Consider the following 14,981-nt stretch of genomic DNA (forward strand, 5'->3'; position numbering starts at 1 on the left):
GGGAGGGACCAAGCCAAGGGCTGAAGGGACAGAGATGCCCTTGTGCAGAGAGGGAAGAGAGGGACATCTGGAAGGAGTCTGAGTGAGGGGAGGAGGGACGGAGTGAGGGCAAACTGATACTGATACTCCCACAATGCTAGTGAGCAATTGGCTGGGGTGGGGCCTGGGTTACAGCAGGAGGGAAGGACATTAGTGCAGGAGAAACCACCTCCTTCTTGGTGGGTCCCAGGGCTCTGACCCTCCTTCCTCCAGGGACCCAGCAGCTGATCCGGCCCTTCTTACTCAGGCTCAAACCTCAAGTGTTTTCTGTTTGTCCATCCAGGCCAAGGGGCAGGCTAATGGGCAGCCTGGCCACCACCTTCCCAATTAGCCTCATTGGCCTCTTGCTCATCCTCCTGAGTCCGGGTCACTACCATGGGATTGGAACTGTGAGTGAGTGGCCTGTGAGTCACTGAGGCCCAGCTATGACAGGGGTCCCAACCCAGGCCTCTCCTTCATCCAAGCTCTGGTAACCACGGTTCCCCACCACCGCCCAACTGTCCCAAGAGCCCCCAGAAAGGAACCCTCAGGTTTTTCGTGTGTGGATGTTGTTTCTGAGAAGGGAAAAGGGCTTGCTCGGCAATGGGACACTTTCACGGGCCCGCGGCAGGCTGGTACTCAGGCACCCGCTCTAAGGGAGTCGGAGTGAGGGCAGATCTTCAGATCCGAAGCAGGCGGAGAAGACTTAAGTGATAGAAGCCAAAGAAACAAGCGGATGGGGACAACAATGTGAGCCCCAGCAGAGTTGGGGACGGACAGGGGCAGGGTGCTTCTTGGGGTCAGGAGGGAAAGCTAAAATGTCCACCCTTCTTCCAGTGGAGGGACGCTGGGAACATGGGATCTGGGCAGGCCAGGGAGGGAAGAGCAGGGTGACTGGGTCCCTGGGTGAGAGTGGCCACCCTCGAGGGGGTGGACCCAGGGCAGAGCACACTGGCTCTAGATTAGGCAACGAGGAACTCGGGAAGGCCAGCCAGGGTAGGGGCTCATGCCCAGTGGCCTCGGGTCCCCTGCAGCCATCACGGCTGCTGAGTAGACACATGTGATACCTGATTGCTTCAGCCTCCTGCCACACCAACTTCCCTCAGGCAGCCTCCCCCTCCACCTCTCCTCCTCCCCGCAGTGACTCCTGCCCAGAGAATGTCCAGCCCCAGCATAAAGGTCCCGGTGTCCATGAGCTTCTGTCAGTCTGGAGGCCACACCGTGCACAATGAGCACCTCTCGGGCACCCAGGATGGGGTGTGTGGGAGGGCACGGGCTGATGGCTTTGCTGCTGGCCAGTCTCATTCTACCAGGTAGGAGTCTGGGGCCTTGGGAGAGGGACAGTGTGGGACACAGGCCCTAGGTCAGAGCGGCTGGGGGCACCCAGGGCCTGCAGCACACGGTCCAGGAGAGGGGCACAGGCAGGGCCCTAGAGTCTGACTTTTCTAACCGGGACTGCTCCTCATCCTTGTCTGGCCACTTGCTTTGCTCCACGGTGGCTGAGCAGGCAGGCACTCTGCCTCTGCGCCATCCTCCAAGTCCTGTGTAAATGTTCTGAGCTTGTTTCTGGAACCTAGAAATGAGGTGACTATCGCCAAACCCCAGGCTCCATCTCAGGTCAAATGACACCGGACACAGCTTCGGGAGTTCTAGATGGTGTGGGAGTGGCGGTAGCCCCGCTAGAAGATAGGATCTGGGTGTCTTATAGGAATAACAATTGCTACCATCTCCAGAACCGCCTTTTACAAGCATTTTAGATGTATGAATTAACTTGCATTTATTTATTTATGTATTTAGTTTATTTTTACTGAGGTGCTGGGAGTTAAGCCCCAGACCTCATGCATGCATGCTTGTTAAGTGATCTACTACATACTTGGCTCTCTTCGATACACACACACACACACACACACATACATACATACATATATATATATATATATATATATATATATTGACAAGGTCTTGCTTTGTAGCCCAGCCTCGCCTCAGCCTCAGCCTCCTGAGAGCTAAGACGGCAGACAAGCAATTGCAGGCAAGCACCACCACAATGCTCCGCTTAGAGCCTTGTGAAACGCTAGACTGTAGCTAGCCCTTTCAACACACTCGTGTTCTGAGACCTGTGTGATAGATTTGCTCTTCCCATTCTGCAGCTCAGGATCCAGAAGGCCTGAGGGGACAGGAAACTGGCTTCAGATTGCAGTTAGAAGCAGGGCACCCAGGATCCTGAGCCCAGGCTGTGTCCTGCTCAGAGGGGTGAAGGGACAGGGGTGGGGGGTTTGTTGTGGGGTACCCCAGGGCTTTTCGAGATGAGGTTGGGGACTTTGCAGGTGGCAGCAGACGGGCTGGTGGGGGACCACTCTAGCATGAATATTGCTTATGAACTGCGATGTCTTGTTCACTGTTTTTGGACACGTGGTCCAGAGAGATGCTATTAAATGGCCTTCCTGGTAGCTATGTGGGAAGGGCATGGTGTTCTCTGCCTCTTTGACTATATCACCCAGAGAAGGTTAGTCACCTGCTGATGTGTGGCTCGGAAGGGGCCGGGGTGGGCAGAACACAGAGGTGAGAGCTTTATAGAGAGACTGAGGTCAAAGGAGCGTGAGGCTAGGAGCCGAGCGTCAGTGGGTGGAGGACAGAGGAGAGGCTAGAGGTCCAGGTCTAAAGACGGCTCAAGGCAGCCAGAGTCAGATGTGGGCAGAATGGGGGCAGCAGGTGCATGTGACGGCTGGGTGGGGGAGAGGGAGGCTGATAATGGTCATGGGGAGGAGGGTTCCATGGGCTCCCTGGGCTGGGACAGGGACAGCAGGGGTGGTTCAGGGTGCGGTGTCCTGTCACACTGGTACTGGCAGGTTCTGAAGCAACAGGTGAGTGCCCCCACATCCTGGCCCCCACCCAAGGTTTACTGGCATGGCCAGTGCTGGGGCAGGAAGCAAGCACCCGTCTGACCCATCCCTTCCCCAGTCTGGACTCTCACTAGGGAGCTGGCCACAGAGTACCAGCTATGACGGGTGCTCGTCTTCTGTGAGGGGCACCTCTGCCCTTTCCTGGGCTCGTATGTCTCCTTTCCTGTCTCTGCACACCCTCCCCCTCTTCGGGTGGTACCAAACCTACGGTCTTGTGCATGCTAAGCCAACGCTCTGCCTATGCCCCCATCCCTGCTTTGTCTTCTATGTTCTTCTGTTTGGTCCTACGGTCTGACCCGCGATTGTCCTGCCCCCGCCTCTTCACTCTGTCTGGTTCCTGACCTATGCCTTTCTGCCCCCTCTATCTGAAGGGTGCTCCTTCAATGCCCATCATTTCAGAGTTTTACCGTACATTTTTATCGAAGGCATTTGACCTCTGCCCTCAATCGCCACAGCTAGAACAGTAAAACTGCCCTGATCCTGCCACCCTCATTTCCTTCACAGACAATAGCCAGTTCTTCCTTTTTCTACCTCTGAACTTGCCTGGGTTCCTCTGTGGAGACACAGGGCAGACAACTGGGATGGGGCTACTGGGGGCAGGGAGCCCCTGTTTCAATCTAGCCCTTACAGACCATTACTCTCCTCCAGGAACCTTGGCAAAGAGCATCGGGACCCTCTCAGACCCCTGTAAGGACCCCACGAGGATCACCTCTTCCAACAACCCTTGTGTCATTGGAAAGGCTGGCTCCAACAGCCTCAGCAGCCACGGTGGATCCAGCAGTTCCCAGGGAGGTTCTTCAGGATCTCTGATTTTTAAACCAGGAACAGGGTATTCCCAGAGCCCCTTTTCCTCTGGGTCTGGCTCCTTCCAGTCCGGAAGCAGCGGATATCAGTCTGGAAGCAGCGGATCTCAGCAAGGAAGCAGCGGATCTCAGCAAGGAAGCAGCGGATCTCAGCAAGGAAGCAGCGGATCTCAGTCAGGAGGCAGCAGCTCCCACTCCAGCAGCTCCCAGTCAGGAAGCAGCGGCTCCCAGTCAGGAAGCAGCAGTTATCAGACAGGAAACAGCCATTATCAGACGGGAAGCAGCAGTTCCCGATGGGTAAGCAGCAGCTCTCAGTCTGGAAGCTCAGGAGGCAGCACCCGGGAGGGACCAGGAAGTGGCTCTGCTCTGCCAGTTGATGACAACTCTTCCCGCCAGACCTCAGGCACCTTCCAGTCTGGAGGCTCTTACACTTCCCACAGCTCCGTGGTGTCTAGCAGCATCTCCAACCAGCGGCCCTGTAGCTCCAACGTGCCCGACTCTCCCTGCAGTGGGGGTCCTGTCGTCACACACTCGGGGCCCTACATCTCCAGCTCCCACACCGTCTCGGGCGGGCAGAGGCCTGTAGTGGTAGTGGTGGAGCAACACGGCTCCGGTGGCCCTGGAGGGTTTCAAGGCATGCCCTGTAGCAACGGCGGCCCCTCGGGCAAGCCCTGTCCTCCCATCACCTCTATCCAGAAACCCAATGGCGGCTACGAGGTAGTGGGAGGCTCCGCCAACAGTTACCTGGTCCCAGGCATGACCTACAGTGGGGGTAAAATTTACCCCGTGGGCTACTTCACCAAGGACAACCCTGTCAAGGGCTCACCAGGGGCCCCCTCCTTTGCGGCTGGACCCCCAGTCTCGGAGGGCAAGTACTTCTCCGGCAATCCCATCATCCCCAGCTACAGTTCTTCCAGTTCCAATGCCTACCCAGCCTCGGGCATCGTGTTCCAGCCCGTGGGCAGTGGCGGGGTCCAGCCCTGTGGTGTCGGTTCTAAGGGGCCTTGCTCTGGTTCGAGAATTCAGATCACTTCCAGCAGCTCCTCTACCTCCTTCCACCCCTGCGGCAGCGGTGCTTCCCAGGGGCCCTGCTCCCCACCAGGCACCGGCTCCATCGGTGGGGGAAGCTCCTCCCTCTCCACCGGCAAAATTATCCTCCAGCCCTGCGGCAGCAAGTCTAGCTCTTCCGGCTACCCCTGCCTTTCCGTTTCCTCCTCCACACAGAATGGAGGTCTGAATGGCTCTCCTCAGTCTGTCCCCACCGTGGTGGTCAAGCCTTGTGGTCTCAACAGCCCTGGAAGGGTGCCCTGCCGTTCCATCCGGGACATTCTGGCTCAAGTGAAGCCTTTGGGGCCCCAGTTAGCAGATCCGGAAGTTTTCCTGCCACAGGGAGAGCCACTTGACAAACCTTAAGTCACACAAGACAGTCATCTCCCAACTGGAAGATGTTCAGGGGCCCAGTTTCCCGCCCGCCTTCCAGGAGAGCCCTATGCCGCAGGCTCTTGTCACCCTTATTCGGCGCCGGCAATGGTGGACTCCGTCCCTTTCCTCCTCTCCTGGTGCTGCTACCCCATTACGCTGTGGTGCCCCTCTCTGCCTGATCACCCACCTTAAAGTTCACTTATTCGGGTTCTTGACTGGGAAGTCCTTGAAACACTCCAAGTCAACCGTACCTCTGCCCGTTTGCCAAATAAGGCGAGATCCAGCCCATCACCCCGCACTTCTCACTGACCTCTCCACCCTACCAGACCCACTCCCAGCGCACCCGTGCCTCCTCTGCTCGCCATCTGAGCCCCTGTTGGGTTACCACAGATGTTGCCCTGTGCGTGTGGACCCCCAGGGCATCGGCAGAGCCTGGCACAGACTCCCGACTCTCTCGGGATCCTGGACAGTGTTCAATAAACTTTGTGCAAACTTTTTGCTTTCCTGGAGTTCTAGGTCTCTTCTCTAGTACCTGGGCAGTACACCTCCTGTGCCTCTAGAGGGCGCATGTTCCCCGCTTCTCCGTAATTTGGCTCAGCGTTTTCTGTCGCATGCCTCCTCCCACGGAGAAGGAAAACAATAAATACTGATTGAACTGACATCAGAGTTGCCCGGTGTCCAGATTCTTGCTCTCCTCGTCTCACTTCTCAGCTCTATTCCCCTTCTGCTTCCCCCTCACGCTGGAGTCGGCACCCTCCTCTTTCCCTCCGAAAAGCCCTCATTATTTTCTTCTCTCCCATCTAGGCTTCTCCTCCATTAAGGAGCCTCACCTCGAAACACCGTCCTCTCTGGGAATCCCTAGAGTCGATCTTGAGTTTCTGGGACGCTGGACCAGCTCAGGCAGATTCCTGGAGACTGAACAGGAGCCTGGGTGTTCTGAGCACTGGGGGTGGGGAGAGGAAGACAACATCCCAGTGTGCTGCCCTGCACGGAGCCTGGTGACTCACTGGCCTAGTTAACACGGTTCTGTGACAGACAGAGCCTACAGTGCCTCTCCACCTCCTCACCCCTGAGTTCGCTGTGGCAGACTAGCGCAGGAAGGAGTGTGGGTGTCCCTATAGGAAGGCCCTTATTCCATGTGCAAGGCTCTCAAAACTATTGGAAAAGGGAGCTTCCTGCAGACCCCAGTGCCAAACCCATTCCCCTACTTTTAGGAAGAAGGGAGCAGGTGCCGAATCCACAGTGGCTGAAGCTTCAAGTCTAGGACCAGAGGCTTCCCACTGGACAGATGCCCTGGGCAGCGATGCTGGCTCTCAGAGTCCACTAGGACAAAGCAGGCTCCCAGGCAGCCCTGTTTCTGTCACTACAGAAGAGTCATTGTTCCCGGGCTGGAGACATGAAAGATGGCTCAGCTGTTAAGGGCACTGATTGTCTTCCAGAGGAGCAGGGTTCAGTTCCCGGCATCCACATGGCAACTACCAATTGTCTGTGACTCCAAGATCAAAGACTCACACCTGCAGGCAAAATGCCAATGTACATAAAATAAAATTAAAGCAAACAAACAAGCAAACAAAAACCTGAACTTGAAAAAACAACCCTCAGAGTCGCCAAGGATGGGAACCACAGGAGAAGCTGACATTCAAACAGGACTTCTCTAGTCTCTGTTTTGATCCATGTTAAAAATTTAGACATAACAGGCATGGTGTCACGTGCAGAGGCAGGATAATTTCTCTGAGTTCAAGGCCAGCCTGGTCTACAAAGTGAGACCCTGTCTCAAAATAACTACAACAAAAATTAATCAGGGAAAATTGGTGTAAGTCACCCCAAAACAGGGACCAAACTCTAAGGTTCCCTACTGGTCAGTTCAGGAAAGAACTTGTTATTCCCTATGGCTGGTGGGGTGGGCGGGGGCGGGGCTAGAGAGATCAGCTGACAAAGTGTTTCCTTATACAGTCAGGGAGTTGGGAACAAAGGCCATTAAGGGCCAACAGGATGGCTCACTGGATAAAGCTGCTTGCCCTGCTAGGCTGCTGGTGTGAGTCTGCTGCCCAGAACCTACGTAAGAGTAAGGAGAGAGACAACTCTTCAAATTGTGGACTTCCACCTGCACGCTGCGGCCCATGCATGCCCACACAGACATCATACAGGCACACAATAGAATAAGGTTTTTGTTTTGTTTTGTTTTATTTTGTCTTTTGAGACAGGGTTTCTCTGTAGTTTTGGAACCTGTCCTGGAACTAGCTCTGTAGATCAGGCTGGCCTTGAACTGACCAAGGTCCACCTGCCTCTGCCTCCTGAGTGCTGGTATTAAAGGCATGCACCACCACTTCCTGGCCAATAATAATAAGTTTTAAAAATGAAGAAGGCAATTAAATACTTTTTGTCCATTGTGCCTGGTGGTATAGGCCTGTAATCCCAGCTATCTGGAAGTCTGAAGCAGAAAAATGACAAGTTTGAGGCTAGCCTGGGGTACAGAGTGAGCTCAAGGCTTGAGGCTAGCCTGGGGTACAGAGTGAGCTCAAAGCTTGAGGCTAGCCTGGGGTACAGAGTGAGCTCAAGGATTGAGGCTAGCCTGGTGTACAGAGTGAGCTCAAGGATTGAGGCTAGCCTGGTGTACAGAGTGAGCTCAAGGCTTGAGGCTAGCCTGGGGTACAGAATGAGCTCAAGGCTTGGACTTTATTTTACAAAGTGAAAAGGGAGATGGAGCGTACCTGAGTGGTAGAGTGCTCACCAGGCATATGTGACGCCTTGGGTTCATTTTCTAATAGTGCAAAAACAATAAAACCCTTTTTATTATAACATTTTCAAACATACGTATATATTATTTTTATTTTTGAGACAAGATTTGATGTAGCTCATCCTGGCCTTGAACCCCCTATGAAACCAAGTGCCTGGCTAGTTTTATGTCTGTTTGACACAACAGTCATCAGAGAGGAAGGAGCCTTCACTGAGAAAATGCCTCAACTAGATGGTCCTATAGGCAAGCCTGTAGGGTGTTTTCTTAATTGGTGAAGGATGGAGGAGAGCCTGGGCCACTGTGGGTTATTCCATCCAGGGCTGCTGGTCCTGGGTTCCATAAGAAAGCAAAGCTGAGCGAGCAACCCACGGGGAGCGAGCCAGTGAGCAGCTCCCCTCCATGGCCTCTGCCTCAGCTCCTGCCTCCAGGTCCCTGCCCTGTGTGAGTTCCTGTCCTGCCTTCCTTAGATGATGAACAGTGATGTGGAAGTGTAAGCTAATAAACCCCGTTTTTGCCAAATTGCTGTGGTCATGGTGTTCCGTCACAGCCATAGAAACCCTAACTAGGACGCCAAGGACAACCCTGAACTCCTGGTCTCCTTCCTCTTCCTCCTGAGTGCTGAGAATATAGGTGCTCACCACGTGCACGGTTTTACGTGGTGCAGGAATGGGATGCGGGGCAGCGTGCCAGTCAGGCACCCTAGCAACGGAGCCCCACCCCCAGCCCCTCAAATATGTATTAGTTCACTTTCTGTTGCTATAATAAAAACACCTGAGACCTGAAATGGGTAACGACAGAGGTCAACACAGCGCACAGGTCTCTGTTTCTTTTCTTTGTCTTCTTTTTAAACTCAGTTTTCAAAGTTCAAGAGCATGACTTCCGCTCTTGCCCAGTTCTGAGCATCATGGAGGAATTGAATGAGAGGAGACATCACACGTCAGCATAGGAAGCCAGAGGGGTTTGGGCTTACTGTTGGATCATCGTCATCATCATCATCATCATCGTCATCATCATCATCATCATCATTTTTTGTTTTTTTGTTTTTGAAACAGGGTCTCTATGTAGCCCTGGCTGTCCTGAAACTTGCTGTATAGAACAGGTTGGCCTCTAACTCACAGAGATCAACCTTCCTCTGCCTCAGGAATGCTGGGAGAAAAAGTGTGAGCTACCATGCCTGGCTGTTTTAATTTTTCTGCAGTGCTGAGGATTGAATTTTTGTATGCCAGATGAGTGTTCTACTACTAAACTATATAAACAACAAAAACAAGCAAACAAACACGACCCACAACTCCCCACTTTAAAAAGTAGTAGTATTAAGAGTTTTTTTAACTATATGCACAGGTGTATGCCTGTGTGTGTGCACAGGTGTATGCCTGTGTGTGTGTGTGCGTGTGTGGCATTCAGTCCCAAAGAAACACACAAAGACTTATATTAATTATTAACTGTTTGGCCTCTTAGCTCAGGGTTATTATTAACTAGCACTTACAACTTACACCAATCCATAATTCTTGTCTATGTTTAGCCACGTGGCTTTGTACCTTTTCTCAGTAAGGCATTCTCATCTTACTTCCTCTGTGTCTGGCTGGTGATTGATTCTGTGCCTTTCCTCTTCCCAGAATTCTTAGTCTGGTTACCCCACCTATACTTCCTGCCTGGCTACTGGCCAATCAGTGTTTTGTTAAACTAATATGAGTGATAAATCTTTACAGTGTACAAGAGCATTATCCTACAGCAGGGAACCAAAGTCTGGTCCTCTGTAAAAGCAACAATTACTCTTAACTACTGACCCATCTTCCCAGCTCCCCCAGCTTCTTTCTTTTCTTGGTTTTTGATACAGGGTTTCTCTGTGCAACAGCCCTAGCTGTCTCGGAATTAGCTCTGTAGACCAGGCTGGCCTTGAACTCAGAGAGATCCACCTCTGCTTCCCAAGTGCTGGGATTAAAGGTGTGCACCACCCCTGCCCCCCGCCATCTCTTATATTCTTTGGCTACGTCTGATCACCTGCATTAGGTAGAATGGCACCTCCACACCAACGCCACCAAAGATGTCACCATCCCAATGCTTGGAATTTACAAATATGTTAGGTTACTCTGCAAGGAGAAACAGGGCTCCTGATGCAGTTCATTAGTCATCTGACCTTACCATAAAGGGATTATCCAGGATTATCCGGGTGGGTCCAGTATAAACACAGTGTTTAAAATGTGGGCTTGGGAGGTAGAAGAGGAAGTCAGAAGACAGTGTGGGAAAACACTTGGAAGGCGGAGAAGAGAGCCAAGAGACCAGAAACACCGGTGGCCCTGGAAACTGAAAACAGCCAGAAGTGGAGTCTCTCTAGAGTGACTGACAGGAGTCAGTCCTTCAGATCCCTTGATCTTAGCTCAGAAATACCCATTTTGGACTTTTGTTCTAAACAATGACAACAGGGCTGGAGAGCTGGCTCAGTGGTTAAGACCACTGGTTGCTCTTGAGAGGAAGACTTCGGTTCCCAGCACTGACATCAGGCTCGCTACAATCACCTGTAATTCCAGCTCTAGGAGTCTGACACCCTCTTCTGGCCTCTCTGGGCATTACACACACATGCATATCCCCCCCCCTCACCACCACCACAGGCACACACACACACACACACACACACACACATAAACGTAACTAAGAATAAAGTAAGGCGTTGGATGATGATGGCGCATGCCTTTAATCCCAGCAGTCAGGAGGCAGAGGCAGGTGGATCTCTGTGAGTTCAAGGCCAGCCTGGTCTGCAGAGTGAGTTTCAGGACAGCTAGGGCTACACAGAGAAACTCTGTCTCAAAGTAAAAAGAAAAGAAAACGACCAAACAAACCCCAAAAGAATATAATAAGGACTCAAGAGTTGGCTGCTCTTCCAGAGGATCTAGATTCAACTCTCAGCATCCACGTGGTGGGTCACAAATGTCTGTAACTTCAGTCCCAGGTGATCCAAAGCCCACTTCTGACCTGGGAGGGCTCATAATATAAAATAACAAAATAAATAAAATCTACAAAACAGTTTTAAAATCTTTCACAAGCTTGATTACAATGGGGCTTTGACAGCACATGCCTGTCATCCCAGCACTTGGGAGGCTGAGGCAGGAGGATTATATGTCTGAGACTAGTCTCATAGTGAGTCTCTGTCTTAACTTAACCCAACTCCACTCCCCTCAAAGAAAACCAGACAAAATAAGAAACAAATAAGCAAATGAAACAAAAGACAAAACGAAAACAGAACCCACAATATTACATTGCATTGGGAATCGTTAGCTTGTGGGGCTTTGTTACAGGCTGAGGGGACAAAGTTCTTTCTCCAGGTTAAGGGCTTCACAAAGGAAGAGCACCTCAGATGGGGAAAGTTTTGCACCCCAGGATGCCCAGCTTGTCGGCATCCAGGAGACGATGTGGGGATACAAGAGCAAGGGTGCTGGAGTGGGGTCAGCCTGCTGAGTGTCGCCGATGCGGAGGGAGACAGTGTAGACACCAGCATCCCAAGGCTTGGGTAGAGACAAGCCAGGACAGGGCTGGCAGCTAGGGGTGCCCTGTGGACCAGAGCACCTGGGTGAGGAAGGGGCAGGGAGTACAAGGAAAAGAAGCAGGTATGGGGAACACCCAGTTCCTCTGGGACATTCAAGTGACACCTGTTGCCACAGACCGAATCGAGAGTGAGGGTGGGATGGGCAGACCTATTGTCTCCACAACCACTGGCCCAGCCTGTTTCTGCTGTCCCCCACCCCACCAGCGGGATAAAGCCTGCTGCCTGGAGCCCAGGAAGACTGCTGGAGCGAAGCAAGATGCAGGGCCTTGCAGGTGGGAGCCGGGCTCCCCTGGGGCTGCTCCTGATCTGTCTGTATCTGCCAGGTATGGAGGGCACTGGGGTCCTTGGGAACTGGGAGTACTGGAGTAGGTAAAGGCAGGAGTGTGCACGTATGGTCGGGTGTGCAGCTGAATCCCCAGGGAGGTGAGGAGCAGCAAGTGAAGGGGGCCTGGAGGCCAAAGGAATAGCTGGTACCAAATCCGATCCACTGTCTGCTTCATCTTCTCCATTTTTTTCCCCTTCAGGCCTCTTTGCACGGAGCATTGGGGCACCAGAGGAGAAAATCTCCCCACATTCTGGAAAACCTTCCTTCGCCAGCCTCTTCAAGCTTGGGACAGCAGGCTTGGGACAGTCTCAGCCCAAGCCAGACCTTGTGAATCATGAATCACCGAGGGTTCTTCCAAGGCTCCCTGGATTCTCACAAGATGGCGCTCTACCTGAGGTGCCCAGCCAGCCTCCTTTCTGGGGGGAGTACCCCATGGAGTTCTGGCTCTCTGAGGAGGACCCTCAGCAAGAGATGGAGGCTGGTGCCGAGGACCACTTAGAGCGAGTGCTGCCGGAAGCCCTGCCATATCTTTCCAGAGGCAGACCTCTTTCTATGGCTTCCTCCGCATACGAAGCTTCTGGACCCGAGGACTCAGAGTCTGTACAGTCTGGTTCCAGTTCGCTGAGAACCGAGGCAGAAGCCTTTGCCCAGCACCCGTTCTTGTACTTCATCCACAGATTACTGCCTGGTTTTCCTTGGGGGATTCTAAGTCCCAGTGCATCTTGGGGAGGTGGAGGGGCAGGAACTGGGTGGGGAAGAAGGCCCATGCCATTCCCTTCTGGAATATGGGGTAGCAATAGTCAATTAGCAGGTCGGCACCCAGTAGTCAGTTGGGGGCCCAACGGTCCGTATCCTGCAGGCAGCTGGGGGAATAGTGGCCGGTATCCTGCAGGAAGTTGGGGGGGTAATAGCCGGTATCCTGCAGGAAGCTGGGGGGGTAATAGCCGGTATCCTGTAGGAAGTTGGGGGGGTAATGGTTGGAATCGGCTTCCTCCAGGAGTCCGTCCTCCTGGTAGAAATCAGCTTCCTCCAGGAGTCCGACCTCCTGGTAGAAATCAGCTTCCTCCCGGAGTCCGACCTTCTGGTCCCAATCAGCTTCCTCCCGGAGTCCGAGCCCCTGGCTCTTCGGGGAGCCTCCCAAACCCCAGTTTGCAGTGGGAATAGAGCTCAGCAGAAGCTCAGCAGAAGCTCAGTCACATGGTTTTCCCTTCTCTCCCCATTTTCAATGCTTCTTCTGTTGGTCTATGCTGGTCGCCAATAAACACAAGCAGTTCTTGAATCTGATGTGTCTCCATGTCTTTGTTTCTGGGAGTAACGGCAGTGCACCTGGGGCCCCTCATTTCCTAGCCATCCCTGTGTCTCTCTAGGGTCCCTGTAGAGCCCATCTTGCTGTCCCCTTCTTTGGGGGAGAAAGATCAAAATCCGGGTACTTGAGGGTGGTCTCACTCCACCTTCACCCCCGTCCGGGTGGTGGAAAGGCCCTGAAGAGGAAGCATGGGAGAAGAGTTGGGGGTTCACCTGTGGCGGGAGGGAGGGAGGAGGTCCATCCAGCTGGCACGAGGCCAGGACAGACAAAAACCAAAAACCAAAACAAAACAAAACTCCCAACTCTTCCCATTCACAGAACGCAGGGCCTGGTGAGGTCATATGGCCCACATTTATCTTTTATTCCCCAGATGGTCAAGCTTCTTGGAAACAGAACTTGCATTGATCTCCTTCACACGCATCACACATCACTTAGGGCTTTGTGTGCAGAGAGCCGCAGACTTTGAACATCTGCTGAATAAACCTCAGCCCTGATAAAGGACGAGAGAAGAGAGCAGCCAGGCCCCCAAGCCAGCAACCACGGTGGCAGCATCTGCTGCTTTGTTCTCCGGTTCACGGCTCGGCTCCTTCCTCTGCTTGGGCTATTGTCTCTCCCTCCACTCTCTGGTTTTCCCAGGAGCTCAGCATCCTGGTCCAGGATGGGAGTGAGGGCAGCAGGTGTGGGTGTGTCTGTGGTGTGTCTGTGGGTGTGTGTGGTGTGTGTGTGTGTGTGTGGTGTGTGTGTGTGTGGTGTGTGTGTGGTGTGTGTGTGGGGGGGTATGGGTTCTACAAAGGAAAAGACAGCCATCAATGGGGACAAGACGTGACTGCATTTTCTCCACTGTGTACTTTGCGTCCGTGGTCCAGGTGTGTGTACTCTGGACAGCCTGACATCACCCCAGATCCAGGCGGCTGGGAAACTTGCAGGAGAGAAGCAGGTGGGGCCCAAGGGATGGGAGCCACCTGCCCGAGTGGTAATGCTGTCCTGGTGTCTGTGGTGAGAATTCCTTGTCGGAACACTTCCTCATAAGCCCATCTTTCCCCTAACTGACCACACCTTTCTCCTGTTGCCTCAACCCAACTCTCTGCCCTCCATGGACTTTTGATTTTTCTCAGTCCTGGGGAAGACTAGGGAACTTTTCTTTTTCGACAGGTCCAAATCATTTCAGGCTTGCGAGCTCATTTCTCGTTCTAGTTGTCCACCTTGCTCTGGTCACTCCTAGATGCATTTTCAAGTTATGGGTCTGTGTAACAGACCCACTATAATTGTCCCAGTGAGACAAGGACTTCATCTGTTGCACCTCTAGGACAGTGTCTGGACCAGAGCAAGCACTCAGCAAACACTGAGTGAGTCAGTAAGTCCTCTGTCTATCTGTCCATCAGCCCATCCATTCCTCCATCCATCCATCCATCCATCCATCCATCCATCCATCCATCCATCGTCCGTCCGTCCAGTTATGCACCTATCTGTTCTCACGCACCTACAGGCAACACTGAACCGAGTGTGGTCTCCAAAGGCCTGTGTATTACAGACTTGGTTTCCAGCCTGGCGCCCTTAGGCAGAAGTGGAAGCATTACAAGGTAGAGTTTAGCAGGGAGGACATCAGGTCATTGGGAGGGGGCTGTTAAGTAAGATCACGGGACTCTGTCCTCTTTTGTCTTTGTTCCCTGGTTTTCTGTGAGGTGAAAGGTTTGGTTCAGAAGCTTCCTCCTGATGTGCTGCCCAAGGCAACTACAGCCCTAGGACAACAGGGACAACTTTCAAAACTGTGGGTTCAAATAAAGCTTCTCTGTATAAGTTCTCTCGGAAGTGCTATGGTAGCCGCCGACTAACACCCAAGTCTCTATAGGGCCTCATCAGAACTTCTGCCGCGTCTTTCCCGGAGCCTCCGGAAACTGTTCTCGGCCCTCGCAGTGTTACATCATT

The 14,981-nt window shown here is 52.9% G+C and overlaps 2 protein-coding genes across 2 annotated transcripts; both read left to right on the forward strand.

Annotated features, from left to right (window-relative positions):
* Window positions 1-1,197: 1,197 nt before the first annotated feature.
* Cdsn (corneodesmosin) lies at window positions 1,198-5,807 on the forward strand. The gene is made up of 2 exons (XM_048440832.3): window positions 1,198-1,331; window positions 3,570-5,807. Exons 1-2 carry the CDS (start codon window positions 1,247-1,249, stop codon window positions 5,135-5,137), a joined length of 1,653 nt encoding a protein of 550 aa, XP_048296789.3. The 5' UTR covers window positions 1,198-1,246; the 3' UTR covers window positions 5,138-5,807.
* Window positions 5,808-11,616: 5,809 nt separating this feature from the next.
* Window positions 11,617-13,028, forward strand: C18H6orf15 (chromosome 18 C6orf15 homolog). Its single transcript, XM_085680170.2, has 2 exons — window positions 11,617-11,747; window positions 11,949-13,028. The coding sequence occupies exons 1-2, from the start codon at window positions 11,681-11,683 to the stop codon at window positions 12,911-12,913; spliced, it is 1,032 nt and encodes a 343-aa protein (XP_085536296.2). The 5' UTR covers window positions 11,617-11,680; the 3' UTR covers window positions 12,914-13,028.
* Window positions 13,029-14,981: the final 1,953 nt, after the last annotated feature.

The sequence above is a fragment of the Myodes glareolus genome, chromosome 18, assembly GCF_982192425.1.
Source record: "Myodes glareolus chromosome 18, mMyoGla1.1, whole genome shotgun sequence".
In the NCBI taxonomy this organism is placed as follows: domain Eukaryota; kingdom Metazoa; phylum Chordata; class Mammalia; order Rodentia; family Cricetidae; genus Myodes; species Myodes glareolus.

Excerpts from the sequence above, each read along its gene's own strand:
- Cdsn (XM_048440832.3), top strand. The coding sequence starts at position 1,247 with ATGAGCACCTCTCGGGCACCCAGGATGGGGTGTGTGGGAGGGCACGGG. Across the intron at positions 1,332-3,569 it reads GGCCAGTCTCATTCTACCAG|GAACCTTGGCAAAGAGCATC; the intron begins GTAGGAGTCTGG and ends ACTCTCCTCCAG.
- C18H6orf15 (XM_085680170.2), top strand. The coding sequence starts at position 11,681 with ATGCAGGGCCTTGCAGGTGGGAGCCGGGCTCCCCTGGGGCTGCTCCTG. Across the intron at positions 11,748-11,948 it reads GATCTGTCTGTATCTGCCAG|GCCTCTTTGCACGGAGCATT; the intron begins GTATGGAGGGCA and ends TTTCCCCTTCAG.